The sequence below is a fragment of the Carassius carassius genome, chromosome 38, assembly GCF_963082965.1.
Source record: "Carassius carassius chromosome 38, fCarCar2.1, whole genome shotgun sequence".
NCBI classification, from domain to species: Eukaryota; Metazoa; Chordata; class Actinopteri; order Cypriniformes; family Cyprinidae; genus Carassius; species Carassius carassius.
This window is the reverse complement of record NC_081792.1, coordinates 26,163,870-26,181,547: the sequence shown is the minus strand read 5'-3', so window position 1 is coordinate 26,181,547 and position 17,678 is coordinate 26,163,870. Positions and strand designations below refer to the sequence as shown.

General features: G+C 34.8%; 1 protein-coding gene across 1 annotated transcript in view; it reads right to left on the bottom strand.

Annotated features, from left to right (window-relative positions):
* Window positions 1–17,678, bottom strand: part of LOC132119662 (cyclin-dependent kinase 18-like) — a 55,709-nt gene continuing 38,031 nt past the window's right edge. The window contains exons 3-16 of the mRNA XM_059529817.1: window positions 16,603–16,730; window positions 14,554–14,679; window positions 13,153–13,209; window positions 11,109–11,223; window positions 9,689–9,783; window positions 9,441–9,503; window positions 8,379–8,502; window positions 8,060–8,180; window positions 6,241–6,338; window positions 5,152–5,257; window positions 4,901–4,943; window positions 725–815; window positions 503–580; window positions 1–340 (exon numbers count right to left, since the gene is read on the bottom strand). Of these exons, the coding sequence (XP_059385800.1) occupies window positions 306–340; window positions 503–580; window positions 725–815; window positions 4,901–4,943; window positions 5,152–5,257; window positions 6,241–6,338; window positions 8,060–8,180; window positions 8,379–8,502; window positions 9,441–9,503; window positions 9,689–9,783; window positions 11,109–11,223; window positions 13,153–13,209; window positions 14,554–14,679; window positions 16,603–16,730 (1,280 nt within the window). The 3' untranslated portion in view covers window positions 1–305. The remainder of the gene's footprint in view (window positions 341–502; window positions 581–724; window positions 816–4,900; window positions 4,944–5,151; window positions 5,258–6,240; window positions 6,339–8,059; window positions 8,181–8,378; window positions 8,503–9,440; window positions 9,504–9,688; window positions 9,784–11,108; window positions 11,224–13,152; window positions 13,210–14,553; window positions 14,680–16,602; window positions 16,731–17,678) is intronic.

Genomic DNA, 17,678 nt, shown 5'->3' with positions numbered 1-17,678 from the left:
AGGCCTTGTCTGTGAAACCAAGGGTAAATGTTTTTAAAGATTTGAGCTTTAGGATCAGTGTGGTTTTTAGGTTTAAATGAGACTGCAAGAGAGATTGGATTGAGCCTCGGTCACACTTTTAACCAGCCAGTTTTATGACTGAGGATGATTCACTTCTATTGAATCTGTTTTCTGAAGGACAGACTAATAAATTGGTGTGTTTGTGAATGGATGCATGCATGTTTTAGATGGAGAAACAAAGCTGTCTGCGTCATAATGGTTTTGTTCTGGCGATCTCTTCATGCACAGTGCTTTGTTTCTTGTCCTCAGAATATGCTTTGTCTGCGGTTTTTGCCTCGACCTGGATTTGGAGAAAATGACCCACTGTTAGACAGATCTGCAGGAGTGCAGGTGTGGTGAAAGTATTTTCTTACAGGTTAATGTTCCTTGTGCATGACTAAAAATAATCAAGTTGTGCTGTGCAAATAGAGATGAGTGATGCCAAAGCAATGGAATTGAATACCCGGTGGCTGGAATACTGAGCTCTTGTGTCCCGGATCCTTCTGTAGCTGGATCTCCCTCAGTGAAAACACAGATGAGGCTAGAGAGAATAGAAGACAAGTGGCTGATGATTCTCGTTTGTTGTTTAATCAAGGGTGAACGACAGATGATAAAGCCCTTGTTGAGGTTATTTAAGCAGAGAAATCAGAAATCAGAAATAGCGTAAATATTAGGATGAACTCACTGTCAGGTATGGAGTGGATGTTCTCCCCCAGATTCAGGAAGTAAGAGTGTCTCAGAGCCGACTCAGCGGAAACCCTGCACTTGGTGTCATACTGAACAGAAAAAAAAGAGGAGGGGAAATGTATATTTTGTTATTACACATTATATTTGAATATAAATATTATGAAAAATATTAATATTATGCATACTATTTCAATATATAGAGACCATAATTAGGATTTAGCATATATATATATATATATATATATATATACACATACATACATTTATGTGATTATACACATTATTTAATTTAAATATATATAGGTTTATATTATATATTTAAGTAGATCTAAATTTACATAATATAAAAACAAATTAATATATACATACATACACACACATTAATATATACATACATACATACATACATACACACACACACGTATTGTATGTATATATATATTTATTTCAAATATTACAAGATATACTAAATATTCTGTAGTGACCATCATGGAAAGATTTAATTAACTTGTATAATGAAGATGTACTAAAAGCCAGAGAATTGCACTTTGATATTTTTAACACGTGTGCGCATGCGTAACGCTTCTTTCTCTGTTTTGCGCACTACAGCGCGAGTGCTGCCTGTGCTCTTCACTAATGACTCGATTTGAGCACAGCTCCCCTGACTTGTTGATCCCTGAGCTATAAAATATTTTTAAATAATGAAGCACCCATCACCCTGCTCTCATCTCACACAAAGTTATCAAATTGTCTCCGGCGAAGTTTGGCAGTGCTTCAAACGAGCAGAGCGTTCAGAGCGCATTGTGTGAGGCTGACGGCGCGATCAGTCAGCGGGGTTTGATGAGAAACAGGTGCACGGTTCGGACTCATTAAGGCCGCTGTCATCATTTACGAATCGCGCGCTCCGCGGTCTTTCATCATAATGACAGGTCAGAGCGCGCTCAAGCTGCGCGCGCCATCAGAACGCACAAAGAGGAAAGAAACGCATTCACGCTTCTGCACAAATACCGCATTCTAACACACACAATCTTAGACCTCCCATGGACTATTCTATTGTTGTTAAATTAAACGAATCATATAACTATTACAAGTTGACCCAACCTCTATTTTACAGCCAAACTACAGCCAAAACGCTATGATAAGCATCGAGTCTCTGGAAGAGTCTTTAACCTTTGCCAGCCCTCTTTGTTCAGTCATTCCCCCAACATAATCTTGAACAATATTCCTCTGAAAGGTCCTTATACTCTTGCCTGTACCTGAGTGAAGCGTGGGGGTGTCTGCGTTTGTTTACCTGTGTTTTGATAACGCTATAATGCTCCCTGCCCGTATCATACTAATTGGACCTGGAGGAGAGCAGGCAGAGAGGGGAAGCTGACACTGTAATTAGCTTCTGAGCGCACTCCGTCTCTGCAGCGAAAACCTTTAACAAAGGGCCTTTTTTTCACCCAGGGGTCTGTGGGAGCTGAAGACTATTGCAGTTCCATGGCATTTAACAGCACCTCTCTGGCCTCTGCACTTGTGCTGTGTGCTTGTTAGAAATCTTACACACAAATAATGTCTGATCTCATGCAAGAGCTTTTTTTTTAACTCATGTAAATTTTAATTATAATTTATTGATTTTAATTGATTAGTATATATAACTTTTAATTTGTTAATCTGCTTTATTATTAATATTTAAATGTCTTAGTTTTGCCACAATAATTGATTATAATTAGACTGTAAAATACTATTTTTAAAGGGTTTTAATTTTGAGATTATGCTGATATTTTATTAATAGTAATACTTTTGATTAGTAGTTGATTTTTTTATTTATCTGATTTTTAATAATTATTTCTGAATTTTCACTCAATAATTTATAATAATTAGACTATTAGAATACTAAGGGGTTGTGTTAAACCATAAATTTGAATATTAGTTATTGTGTACATTATGATGAAATAACATCTTTGCACAAATATAATGGCACTTTATATTATTATTAGTAGTAATAGTAGATGTAGTAGTAGAAGTAATAGTAATTTTAACTGGTTAGTAGTTTAGATTTAATTCTTTTATTTTTTATATGTCTAATGTTTGACACAGTGCATAATAATTAGACAATTAAAATACCAGGGGGCTGTGTTAAAAATAAATTTGAATATACATTTTTGACCATTCTGATTGCAATACTGCTTTGCATAAATATCATGGTCATAAATATAATAATAATAATAATAATAATAATAATAATAATAATAAATTAATAATAAATTATTGTTAATAACAAAAATAATAATAATAACAGTATTAATACTTAATATAATAGTAAAAAACAACAACAACAAAAAACGCTACAGGTCTGTATTTCACGCTTGAGAATGAAGGCTTTTACATCAATTATTGTATTTTGTAGTGATGTAAGTAAGTCTGGCGTAATGGCTTTTTTTGAGACCCACCAAATGGATTTCTATTAAGCGAAAAGAATATCAGTATTATTGGATTATCAGTCTCTTATTATGCAGATGTCAACAGAATTGTATAGTTCCATGGACATTATTGTTATTGTCTGTTAACAGAGCAGTGTGTTAACAATAAATAGACACTTTATCAGATTTATTGATGGTGACTTACTCACATTTTTCTACCAGAATAGGCAATATTCCTGTTTCATCCATGCTATGATACCAGAAATATTGTCTTCCTGCTATTGTGCCATATGTCATACTCGATGACCTCTCTCTTCAGCAGGGTGTTTCTAAACACAGTACCACCACTGGCTAGGCGTATGTGTGTGTTTTCGGACTATTCTCAGTACAGCCCTGCAGGGCTGTTGTTTTTGACATCTGACACAGACTGGCAAATCCTCATATTGCGTAAATCTATTGCGTATATCTTACTGGCTCCTCCTTAGCATTCCAACAAATGGAAAGTTGTCTACACAGAACAATAAACCTGTAATATCTACAATACCTATAATACACCGATAATATTTATGTTTTCAGTAAGAATGTACACTATGCAAATACATTGCATGTCAATGCTTACTTTTCACATGTGCTCCTAATTTGAAACATTTAGGAGAGCATACAAACCTAAAAGTGCATGAAAGTGTATCGTATGATTAGTTTTTCCTTTAAATAAAGGGATATGAGGAGTAATTTACATGCAAAATTATTTAATTTAATTGAATACTAAAAGTACACTAGTTTTTTGTAAAGAATAGGTTTCAAACTGAGTTTACTTAGAAAAGGTCACCCCCCCAAAAAAATGACAATTTGCTGAAAATGTACTCCCCTTCAGGCCATGCAAGATGTAGATGAGTTTGTGTCTTCATTGAAACAGATTTGGAGAAATGTAGCATTCCATCACTCGCTCTCCAATGGATCCTCTGCAGTGAATGGGTGCCGTCAGAATTAGAGTCCAAACAGCTGATAAAAACATCACAATAATCCACATGACTCCAGCCCATCAATTAAAATCTTGTGAAGTGAAAAGCTGTGAGTTTGAAAGAAACTAATCCATCATTAACATGTTTTTGACCAAAGTATGAATCCTCTGTCCATAATATTCATTTCTCCATTGGAAAAGTTATCTTGCCAGAATCAGGAGAGAAATATGCACAGATCAAGCACCACTTAGAAGTGAAAACGGTCCACAGCAGTATTAAAACAAATGTGTCACTGGGTTTTTATTTGAGAGGACAGCGTTATGGACTGTATTTTGTCTAGAAGCAATGGTTTAAAGTTAAAGCAATGGATTTGTTTTTACTTCACAAGATGTTAACTGATAGACTGGAGTGGTGTGGATTATTTTATCAGATGTTTGGACTCTCTTTCTGATGGCACCCATTCACTGCTGAAGATCCATTGGTGAGCAAGACATGTAATGCTAAATTTCACCAAATTTGTTCTCATGAAGAAACAAACATGGCCAGAGGGTGAGTACATTTCCAGCCAATTTTTTCATTTTTAGGTGACCTATTCCTTTAGAAGTTGTACATTGTATTTTGGTTACATAAATTACCATTTAATGACGTTTCATTCAGATAACCAGAAAAAATTACATTTTGTGGGACTTTTAATTATAAACATGCCCAAAATACTCATGCTTGTGATTCATTGGCTGAGGCTTCACATTTATGTTTGCATACTTGTGTAAATGTATTTATTTATTTATTTTTCAGATTTTCACTCACCAACAATAGAGCCATAAGAAGGTCTATTCCTTCTGTGTCAAGCCTTAAAACAAAAAACAAACAAACAAAAAAACACATGCCTTGTGTATTACAATATTCACCATCTATAATTCAGCATGCAAAGTCTCCAAAATATGCTTCGTTGTTATTTATTAATAGATACAGGTTTTTTTTTGTTTGTACATTTCATTTAAAGAAGCCAAAAGCTAGTCTTGTTGCATGCAAGTAAGTTTGTGGTGTTCGTGTGGTACCTGGGCACATGATTAATGAGTGCTTGTGCTCTGTACTGAGGAAACAGGTAGGATTTGAATTCCTCATTAGCTGTGATTCTGGGCCAGCTCTCCTCAGTTGGGGTGCCTGGTTACGGAAAGAAGTGTAAGAATTTTAGTATGCGTCCTACAGTGAGATAATTAGACCCTCATTCTGCCTCAGACGGTGCACCCACAACCACCCACAGACCGTTCACTGACCGCATGATCTATATTGCATAAAAAATGGCTGATGTTTTGTTGATCTGGCGAGCTCTGATTTGGTCGGCTGGCTTTGCACAGCTTCTGAATTGAATTGCACAGGTTGTCATGTTTACAGCTGGCTGCTGGAACGAGCGCTTATGAGGAGCATGTAATCACTCAATCAGAGAGTTTGCCAGTAAGTCAAGTTGTTTTCTGTGAAACAAGTAGTTTTGGATAAAAAAAGAAAAAAAAAAACAGCAGCAGCAAAATCTGATTACAAGGCATACCTTTTTATATATATTAGCGTATTAGAATGATTTCTGAAGGATCATGTGACGCTAAAGACTGGAGTAATGATGCTGAAAATTCAGCTTTGCATTACAGAAATAAATTGCATTTTAACATATATTTAAATGGAAACCTTTTTTTATTGTAATAGTATTTTGCAATTTTACTGTTTTTACTGTATTCTTAATCAAATAAAAGCATCATTGGTGAGCATAAGATACTTTTTTTAACTTTTCTGACCAACTTTTGAATGGCAGCGCATAGTTGTTCAACTAGATAAATTGATCTAATTAAAATGAGAAATGTAACATTTAAATATGCAAATGTAACCAGATTTCACATTTGCCTAAGAAACCCCAAGGGGGGGGGGGGGTGTATTCATAGTGATGCCATAAGAGAACCATTTCTTTTTAACCTTTCAACAGTTCTGAAAGAACATTTTTTTATAGTTTAAAGTTAATTGTGCATTTTAATAATCTAAAAAAAAACTTTTCAACTATAAAAAAAAACTTTTGTGGATTGAAAAGCTAAACGTTCTTCATGGAACCATAATTAAACCATTAATTACATAATTAAAATGACACAAAATGTCTCTCATACCCATGAGTCGAAATATCAGGTGTAGTTCCTCTTTGACAGTCGATCCAGGAAACATGGGACGGCCTGTGGCCATTTCGTACAGGATACAGCCCACGCCCCTAGTCATACAGAGACATCAATCATATTCCTGCTACGTTATGATCATAAAATCTCTTTTAATTTCAGTGCTGTTATTTTATATGACAAAGCTTTTAAATGAAGCCAGCAGACATCATTTGAATACATCAGATCAGGGCTGTCACGGTTGTTTTAGATACAGTGTCTATTCTCCTATCACAGTTTGACGTCTGCTTGACTGGAGGGTAGTTTTGGGGAAGGTGCGAGGTGGAGATATGGGAAAGACACATGTGGCTGCTGTCACAATCGGATTGATTAGCCCACTGGACTAATCCTGAGGATTAAACACAACTGCATTTTTATCGAACAGGACGGTTTAGCTTTAAAAAAGCATTTATGTCTGAGTCCATGTCAGCTATCCAAGGTTGCCTGAGGAGTGCGTGTCAGTGTGTGTTGTGATGTTAAAAGGTTGTGTCAGGAAAGACAGAATTCAATTTTCTAATTTAATGTTTCTTCTGGAGGACTGAGCAATGGTCAAGAGCTCTTTGGCATGATCAAAATCCAGTTTGATGGATTATTTCATATAGTTCATAAATGGGATTTTCTTTTCTAAAACTAAAGGTTATGCAAACCCAGAGTCGATCCTCCCAATACACAAAATACGCAAGCTGCCTAAGGCCCCGAAACACTAGGGGGTCCCCTTGCTATCAAATATGATTTATTTTTGTTTTGAATGTGGCCAGCAAAGACAAGTATTTGCCAGAGATGTATTACTATTGTTCAGCAGAATGTATATATCCTACTACAAAAAAACAAACAAAAAAAAAAAATTTTTTTTTTAAGTTTAATCACACAACATTTCTTCCATGTTTTATTTTTAATAGTAAATCCCCTTTGTTTACCAAAAAGTTAAGTTTGCTTAATTTTCAATAATTAAAAGATAAATTAATTTTTTATGTGTTTAATGTTTAATCTGCATCTCAGAAAATGCTTTATTTAAAACCCCAACTGAATGGCACTTAAATGCACTTAATTCATCTGTCAACTTTCTTTTCATTGTTCACAGTACAAGTACAGACAGAGAAACAATGGGTAATAATTAAATGTTTTTTTTTTTTGATGTATGCATTGCATTGTATGCATTTAAAAAATAAAAATATTTTTTTTCTAAAAAAGGAAACTAAGTTGTTAATTTTAAGAGACCCAGGAGTCTTATTTTCTCTTGCATAATTAATATTGCACTTTAATTAAGCAAAAACGCATTTTATCCGACTACTCGATTAATAGATGGAATTTTTGGTAGAATACTCTATTACTAAAATATTCAATAGCTACAGCCCTAGTTAAAATTGACTGTTTAAATTAAATTTGTATATGTCAGTGTTTCAATTTGTCAAATGATTATATTTGTGCTATATAAACAGTTAAATTAGTCTAGTTTAAATGGTTGAATTTATATTATTTAAATGGTTAAATCTGTCTAATTTAAAAAGATATTTTTAAACACTTTTCACGTTTGCCTTGATGTTGTTTACTAACCCAAGTCAAAAGAGCTCAGCCTCCAGTATACAGTATACAATGGTTTATAATTTTAGATCATGGACTATTTTTGCCTTTTAGTCTATGAGCATTGTACATGAGCAGTATTAATAGTTTTGCTCTCATCTTTCATAATGTTAGCAACGCATTGTGACTGATGCCATACAGTAGTACTATTGTGTTCAATGTTTTCTAGCAGAGGTTTATGGGAGAAACATCTTACCACATGTCTATCGGTGTTGAGTACTCTGTGGAGCCCAGCAGGACATCAGGAGGTCGATACCACAAGGTCACAACCTCATTCGAATAGGTTTTTGTTGGGACTGATTTTGCTCTGGCCAAACCTTAACAAGTATGATTAGACAGATAGTTAAGGTGAGGAACAAACATGGCTGGGTAACTCAGAATCTGAGTCAAAAGCTGATTTAAAATGGGAGTCAAATAGGAGAACGCTGCTGGGTAATGTGCTAAAAAACAAGTCAGATATTCTTTGTACAGCACACCAAAGTAAATGCATCTGTGAATACTCAGTGAATACTCACCAAAGTCTGCCAGTTTAAGTTCTCCCTTGTCATTAATGAGCAGATTCTGAGGCTTCAGGTCCCGGTGGAGAATCTTCCTCTTATGACAATATGATAAACCACGAAGAAGCTGGAATGTGAATATCTACAAGGACAGAAAGGGGGATGTTAGCGCATCTAAACTTAAATTACCAACAAGGACAGCATTTTAAGGCATACAAAATGTAGGCAGCCGCCTTCTAGGATCCCTCATTTTCACCTAATTTTAAGACAACATCACATGTATCCACTGCAGATAACGCATTACGAAATACTTGAATGAAGAAAATTCTGCTATATTTTTTTAATTCAATAATGACAAGTTTAATTTAAAGACTTATTTACCTAGTGTTCACTTTACTATAAATCACTTTTTAATTTTTTTTTTTTTATGAATACTATTTTATGCCTGACACAGTTTTATCCACCTGCATAGAGTGACATGCAAAAAGCTATTAGCTGTTTAATTTGAAAGGTTGATTACTGCTGTTAGTATAGAATTTATCAATTAATTATTTTGTAGCCTAAATTCCTCATTCTCATAAAACATATGGGCTATTTCCAACTCATAAAGTGTTTGAAATGTCACTTTGAGATCTATACTTAATTTATATCTAATTTTCTTTAATAAATGGACTTACTAGTTATGTAAACAAACTAATTAGTCAATTATGGCTTCCAATGCTCTAATTTCCACCAATGTTTTCCCTATAGGTAAGAAAAATCAGAAAAGAGGTCTCATTGCTTGAGTCTGCTGGGTAGCCCCGCCCAGCGAAATCTCATTGGTCCAAAATCCTGCTCTTCGTAACTGTATAACGAAACATATCTTCTGATTGGCTGTGACGTTGTCGAGCAGCTTTGTACTCGTAATCGATTGTTTGTCATTGCAAACCTGGTGTTATTTAGCAACAGATTAACATGTCACACTCTATCAGAATCAGTTGTCACATCTCGAATTAGAATGTTGCATTAGAAGGTAGCTGTCTGTGTAGACAGCGCTGTTGACTTTTAATTGGTAAGCTTGTTGATGTTTTTCGCTGTTACCTTCACATTGTGCATGCTCATTAGGTTTCCGCAGTTGTCGAGGTACTGCTTCAAGTCACTGTCCTTTAAAAACAATAGATTATGCCGTCAAAATGGCATTCAAAACAGACTGGTCCTGTCACATTTTGAGGTTGCTTTCATAGTTCAAGAGAAAAATATGCAAAATACCACCTCGATCAATATATCACAAAGCATTGTGGGAACTATACAGGCTGCTACTGTTTTCATAACATTCAGACGTGGCTTACCAGATACTCAAAGACGAGGGTGAGACATCGGTCCGTATGGATGATGTCATGAAGCGTTACGATGTTGGCGTGCTTCAGGTTCTTCAGCAGTGACACTGGTGCAACACAACAAGAATATGATAATGAGCACCTACAACAATAACCTCCAGCAGGGTCGGGCAACATTCAGAATGGAAAGCTTTTGAAATTCTAATCCAGTTCCTGAATTTTAATCAAGCCAAACAGGATGCAGAATTGTCATTCAAATTAGAAAATGGCTCTACGTGTTGTTTTGTTCTAATTCATATACTGAAAAATTTAATATTACCCAGAAACAGCCAACATATATGCTATTTATGGAAATATACAATTGATATATTGTTTTTATTTGTTAATGAAATGTGCATTATATCATCTATATATTTAAATATTTTACCAGTGTGTATATACTGTATTTAAATATTTTAATGACTAATCAGGTACTATGAAATTAGCCCTTATAATATTCTAATGCGCTTTGCTGCTCAGGACACATTTCATATTATTAGTTATCTTCAAAAACATTTGAGCTACTTATAATTTGTGTGAAAAAAGTGATCCCCCACCCCCCCTCCCAAAAAAAAAAACCTTTAATCAATAGAAAGTTTGAAAGAACATCATTATTTGAACGTTTTTTATAACACTTTTTTTTTTAATCAATCTAATGTGCCCTTTGCTGAATAAAAAGAACTTAGACTTATAATATAATATTACAAAAAAATAAAATATTAGCTCTAATAGATAGATAGATAGATAGATAGAAAAAATGTATAACCATACTTATTATAAACCTATAAAATGTATCTAGATGTCTTTGAATTTATTCTATGATGAATATATTATAATTTTAAATCTAATGATATAATATGATTTGTTAATTTATTTATTTGTTATTTTTTTAAAGAATGAGTAATTTCTGGATTTGTAAGAATGCTCTAATTTATGCCTCATTTTAAGTCTTTTTTTAATGCAACAGGAAAGAATGAAATCTTTAAGTGAGAATGAATGGACACTTTTACTGAGGTCTTCCGCACCTCAGATTTTTCTGTAAAGAAAGGCATCCCCGTAACATTAAATCTGAAACCAGCTGATGCTTAAATGAAGTCTTTATAGAGTTATAAAAGAATTGCTTTGTGATTTCCTCCTAACTCTGAGGTTTTGTGGCATGTTTTGTAATGCAGTCCCTAAGCGGGCACTGGGAGGCAGCCTTGCTTCACATCAGCATTTCTATTAGCAACCCCGCTCACGTACTCCATCTCATTTAGATGAGGTGATTCAGGCTGGCTGAAGAAGATGCCTGTGGCTTGCTAGTTTAGAATGAATACTCTTCGTGACAATCTGGGTTTTGAACAACTGGGGAGCTGGAAATCATAGTTGTGTCAGTGAGAGAGCAGGACAGTACCTTCCCGTATGGCCGTGCACGGGGCGCCCTCTTCGTGCTCCAGACGAATCTCTTTCAGGGCCACCAGGTTTTCTGTGAGTTTGCTGCGACCCTTGAATACAGTTGCGTATGTGCCCTGTTTGACAGACAGGAAATCAAAAAAATGTCAATCATCTGGGAAACAGGAGTGTTGCAGAACAGATTAGTGCTTCACAACTGGTTTAACTTGAAGATCCAGATTTGACCTTGGCAACCCAACATACAGTAGCACCAAAATGATGTATTGTATGAAAGCAGAAAGAAATGTCTTTAAATCAGACCATACTATAACCATAAACTGCACAAGGCCAGCAAGATGCCAAATTAAGAACATGTTTGGTTCTCAGATGTCTCCTGAATTTGAGTGGACTGCCCAAACAGGGTAAATCTCTAATTTAGTTTTGTTCTACAACCTGTCCGTGTCAAAATCTGTCTGATTTCACAAGCTTCTACCAAATGACAGATTCATTTGTGATCAAATATTATAGAGATTTACTGGAAACATGGTCACTGATGTCAACAACAAGATATATAGTAGATAAAAACACATGGTCTATAATATGTTCACAATTATATGTCAAAGTTGCATTTATTTTTGCATTCAACATTGTTTTTATTCTTGCTTTCCTAATCCATATCAGACCTGCAGTCCATCAGATGAGAACCACTGGATTAGACCAGTATGAAACTTCAGACAAATCTGTAGGGTTGGTGATCTAGTTTTTGGTAAGAGACTTTGGTCTATAACCACAACAATGTCAGCTGGGACAAGCTAGAAAATCAAAACTGCTCTTTATAACTGTGGTGAGCTATTGTTTATGAAAGTCATTTCATATTGAGATTACTCATATGTTGGCTGATGATGTGCATAGCTAGAAAAAAGTGTTTAAAAAGAACTTTTGATGTTTTTATGGTACTTTTTGGTACTTTGTTGCAAGTGGATGATAATGATGAGTAATAGTGGATCAAAATGTTTCTTACTCTATTGAAATATAAAAATTGAAATGATGTTTATAAAAGTCTCCTATCTCACCAAGGCTGCATTTATTTGATAAAAAAAAACTGAAAAAAAAAAAAATATAATTTAAGATTGTTTTCTATGTGAGGACTGTATATTATAAAATGTAATTTATTCCTGTGATGCAAAGCTGAATTTTCAGCAGTTATCCAGTGTCACATGATCCTTTTCCAAAGAACAGCAGAACAGCCCTTTTTTAAAATCACTTTTTATTTTTAAAATTATAAATGTCTTTACTTTCAAAGTAAAAGTATTAATAAAAGTATTAATTTCTTTAAAGATTTTTTGCTTCCAAGCCTTTGGTTAGATCCATGAACTATCTCCCATCATTTACTTAGCAAGACCAAAGATTCCTCCAAGGTGATTGTCCTTGTAAATTAATTTGCATAAACTGTCTGCTAATCACATGCCTATAATAGGTCAAGGTTTGTGATATAAAAGATATTTCACTCACAAAAGATACTAACTAGAATTAAGCCATTGCACACTTTTCAAGATTTTATTAATTTCCCTGACTTTTCCAGGCAGAGCTAAAAGCACTTTTAAACATTAATGAAAACATTTATAACTGGTGATACAAAGATATGAAACCTACTTTACTGCTACTTGTTTATTTATTGAGGTGAATTCACTGCAATCCTTGTCCAGTATTTTTTCCAATACTTCAGGTTTTTCTCACACAGTCATTAGATACGGTATTCCTTAGGGTTGTATGTAGTTCACAATTTGCAATATGCATGCTTTGTTGCACTTAATGGAAAATTGACGGGCTAGTTGCTGTACAGCTTTGAGCATATTAGAGACTGATGTCTCTTCATGCCAAAAAAAAAAGCTCATTAAATCAGAATCCACACACCACACGACTCATATTCACTGTAATTGCCTGCGGGGAATTTCGTAATGAACACATTTGGTTCTTCATTTCGATGGCTATGGTTTTAAGTTTTTATTTTTTGCCTATAGAATCAATTTATTTATTTATTTATTTATTTTCTGAAAACATCTTACCTCTCCTAGTTTTCCCAACTTCACATAGGTCTCCAGTTTCCCAAAGCCAATGTCCGACTGGAAAAGAATGGAATACAGTGTGAGCAAAGTGTCTTCAGTTTATTGAAATAGACCATTGACAACATTTATAAATAGTTTTAGGAGCTGTAAATATTGTGTGGATATCAACATGTAAATAAGCACATTTAAGCGCTAGAACTATAAGTCAGGCTGTTGTTAGGGTTGCTAGTTTAATGTGAAGTGGAGCGAGTGAAGGGCATTATGTAGGAACCAATGGGGTTTTTCTGTTTGTAGCAAAAGGACATGCTGAGTTAGTCAAAAAAACATATTCTACTCAAGCATGCAACCAATGATTTAAAAGCATGTAAACCTGTTGTAGCATGTTTTACAATGCATTTTGTTTGAAAGCGGCATTTTGTGTATTGCACTATTCACAATAATTTTAAAGACTATAATATGAACTGCAGTTGAACTGCATATTTGTTTGTTCTTAATATTTGTATGAATAAGATGCATATTGTGCAATAAACAAATTACATATATATATATATATATATATATATATATATATATATATATTCTTTAATCATCATCTTTAAATCAATAATTAAAAAAAATGTTTATAGCATTTTTATTTTGATTAAGTAATTCACTTTGCTTCATAGCATTGTAACTCTATCCTTCATTAAAGCCGTTTTTGTCTATTTGTCTGATTTGCATTTGTTTTTTTTTGTTTTGCATCTAATCAAAGTTTGTAATGTTGTGATTAGCCTCATAGCTGGTTGGTTTAGTTCATGCCTTATAACTCATATAACTTTCATCTGTAAGTCGCTTTGGATTAAAGCGTCTGCTAAATGAATAAATGTAAATGTATAACTCTTTAAAAGGGGGGAAATTAAAGGGAACAGTACTTCTAGACCAAAATTATTAAATATTAAAAAAAATTCGGTACTCAATATATAATGTGTATAATAATGTGTATATTACATATAAAAATATATACTTTTTTAATTATTTTTTTTGCAGGGCATTCTGGGATTGCATTATCTGCAAAAACACAGTTGTTGCTCAAGATTTTGTAAAAAACAAACATTTATTAATTACAAAAAATAATAATAGATATCCGTGTACTATTATATGGCTGTAATGCCTAAAACATTGCCTGGGTAGGAAGCTCTGGTTTATATGGTGTATATGTAGACAGTTTTGATTCAAGAAATTAACTTTTTTTTTTATTTTAGTTATTTTTAGTTATTTTAGTTATTCTATTTTAAATGCAAAAAGGTTAGTGGGGTTAGGGTTTCGTTTAGTCTGTAGTTATTAACATTAACTTAAACTATGAAATGTCTTTGTTTAGATTGCATCAGTAACTGTCTAAGCGTGTTTCGTTAGGTTTCTAACCAGTGAGGCTCTTCTGGACATGCGGCTGAGCGGTTTGCACGGTGGAGGGTTTTCCATCTGTAACTTCTTCAGAAACTCTGGTGGGAGACGGATGTCCATGGGCAGAGACATCCTCTTAGTTACATCCTGCACACACATCAAAGAGCTGTCAGCTATTAGCGTTCAGCTAGCACACATATGAAAACACAGCGCGTCAAGGTGAATATGACAGCTTTCTCCACCACGCAACACAACTCTACGCCTATAGGCAGAACCGTCTATTCTTACCATGATGAACTCGGCATGACAATGAGAAAACCTGTCACTTTTCTCCAGTATGAAGACTCTCACTCAATAAAGAATTCTGCCGTAATCTCAACACGCCAAGGCAGGGCAGGACAAATATTGTATCTTATGAAGCGCTGAAGTATATCCAACAATTTTCTCGCATCTAAGAAGCTCTGATGGAGTTAGTTTGTAACTGGATTCATCGCCGCGGTTAGGAGAGGCCCAGAAATAGCACGGTAGTGAGGGGGGATCTTATGTGCTCTGAAAAATGACAGCATTCCCTGTGATTCCTCCAGCTTTGCCTTGTGGCTGTTTGTACGGTCATGCAATAAAACTAGCTAGCGATTCTCAATAAAACCAGGGAATAAAAAGTCCTCCTTTCTCCTCCGCGCTCTCCCGTCATGCCCGTGGGAATAAAATAAGGGTGCATGGTGCAGATAAAAGGTTTGCGAGAGCAGAAATGTAGCCGTTGGATTTGAAACTGGGAGAGGGCATTCATTCCAATTTTCTCCCTCTAGATTCATGGCCACTGAATAAGAAAGCTGACAGCCGAGGAAAAGAGCACTCCGAATGCGCAGTCAGTCTTTTGTGCTGCCGGACTAACTTACAGGTAATACTTCCACTCCATTTAATGATGGACTCCATCTTTCTCATGTGTCTCCAACTGAGGCTTTTCTCTCATACAAATACTAAATAACATATATAAAATTTGAGAAAATTACTTTTTTTTAAATTCCAAAACTCTTCAAAAGGTGCCTTGATTAAAAAAAAAAAAAATAATAATAATAATAATAAAATATATATATATATATATATATATATATATATATATATATATATATATATATATATATATATATATATATATATATATATATATATATATATTTCATAGTTCTGTGAAAGCATTGCAGTGACCATGATTGAACAAAAGGTAAACTGTGATGGAAGCACATTTACAGAATCATTATACCAATGTGCAAAAATAAGTAATGTGACTGAATAATTAACCTTTTTATTTATAACAATTTGCATTGTGAAAGTCATTTTAGAAACACATTAGGAATAATCATTTTTAAAAAAATACTTAAGTATTGCATTCTCCCGAGAAAATTTGTATTCTCTTGCAAAAGTAATGCATTCCCTCCGAAAACCTTTTCATTTTATCGCTATTTTCGCAAAACCATTGTGATCCCCCTAGCAACTTTGCATTCTTTCACAAAACTGTGATCTCTTGTGAAACGTCGTGTTCTTACACAAAACTAGTTACATTCTCTGAGAAACTTTGCATTCTTCGAAAAACTATTGCATTCCATCAAGAAACGTTGAAGTCACTCGTTAAAGCACTGAAATGTAGTTTTTCTTCCCACCTCATATTATTTCATATTATTTGCGAGCGAATGCTAGGTTTTTCAGGGAAGCACAAAAGGTTTGTGAGAATGCAAAAGCGTTAAAATATAATTTTTCCATTTAATATTTTTGCTATCACCATGTCCCTTTAAGGCCTCCACATAAGAGGAAAGGAGCATTTTATGGCAGTCAGACAAAAACTTATCATTGCTTTAGTACTTGTGGCTTCACCTTAAAAAGAAACAAAGCGTTTGATAACGAGGCTTTAGTGCCTCTGGCAAGGACTTTATTAAGGACTCAGACAAGATTAGCAGAGCAGAGCAGAGCTTGTGTTGTTCTGTTAGGATCACTGGGACTCCATAAAAGCTTCTGGAAAGGACACTTGGCTGGGCTTAAGCATGGAGAAGGATGAGATGATTAAACGTGACTCACCTCCATGGAGAATCGGCGGTGCGGGACTTTGTTGCAGTACTGCAGTTGTGTAGGAGATTGAGCCTGGCTGTCTGGAGCCACTGGACTGGGTTGCAGGCTGTGTAGACCCAGACTACTGGGCACCACACCTGTAGGACACAATCACATTAAACATACTCCAGTAATCAGTTTTATTTACAACTTTGAAAAATCTTTTTTACAGTCTAGATGATTCTTCTACAACCCGAATTCCGGAAAAGTTGGGACATTTTTTAAATTTTAATAAAATGAAAACTAAAGGAATTTCAAATCACATGAGCCAATATTTTATTCACAATAGAACATAGATAACGTAGCAAATGTTTAAACTGAGAAATTTGACACTTTTATCCACTTAATTAGCTCATTTAAAATTTAATGTCTGCTACAGGTGTCAAAAAAGTTGGCACGGGGGCAACAAATGGCTAAAAAAGCAAGCAGTTTTGAAAAGATTCAGCTGGGAGAACATCTAGTGATTAATTAAGTTAATTGATATCAGGTCTGTAACATGATTAGCTATAAAAGCTTTGTCTTAGAGAAGCAGAGTCTCTCAGAAGTAAAGATGGGCAGAGGCTCTCCAATCTGTGAAAGACTGCGTAAAAAAATTGTGGAAAACTTTAAAAACAATGTTCCTCAACGTCAAATTGCAAAGGCTTTGCAAATCTCATCATCTACAGTGCATAACATCATCAAAAGATTCAGAGAAACTGGAGAAATCTCTGTGCGTAAGGGACAAGGCTGGAGACCTTTATTGGATTCCCGTGGTCTTCGGGCTCTCAGACGACACTGCATCACTCATCGGCATGATTGTGTCAATGACATTACTAAATGGGCCCAGGAATACTTTCAGAAACCACTGTCGGTAAACACAATCCGCCGTGCCATCAGCAGATGCCAACTAAAGCTCTATCATGCAAAAAGGAAGCCATATGTGAACATGGTCCAGAAGCGCCGTCGTGTCCTGTGGGCCAAGGCTCATTTAAAATGGACTATTTCAAAGTGGAATAGTGTTTTATGGTCAGACGAGTCCAAATTTGACATTCTTGTTGGAAATCACG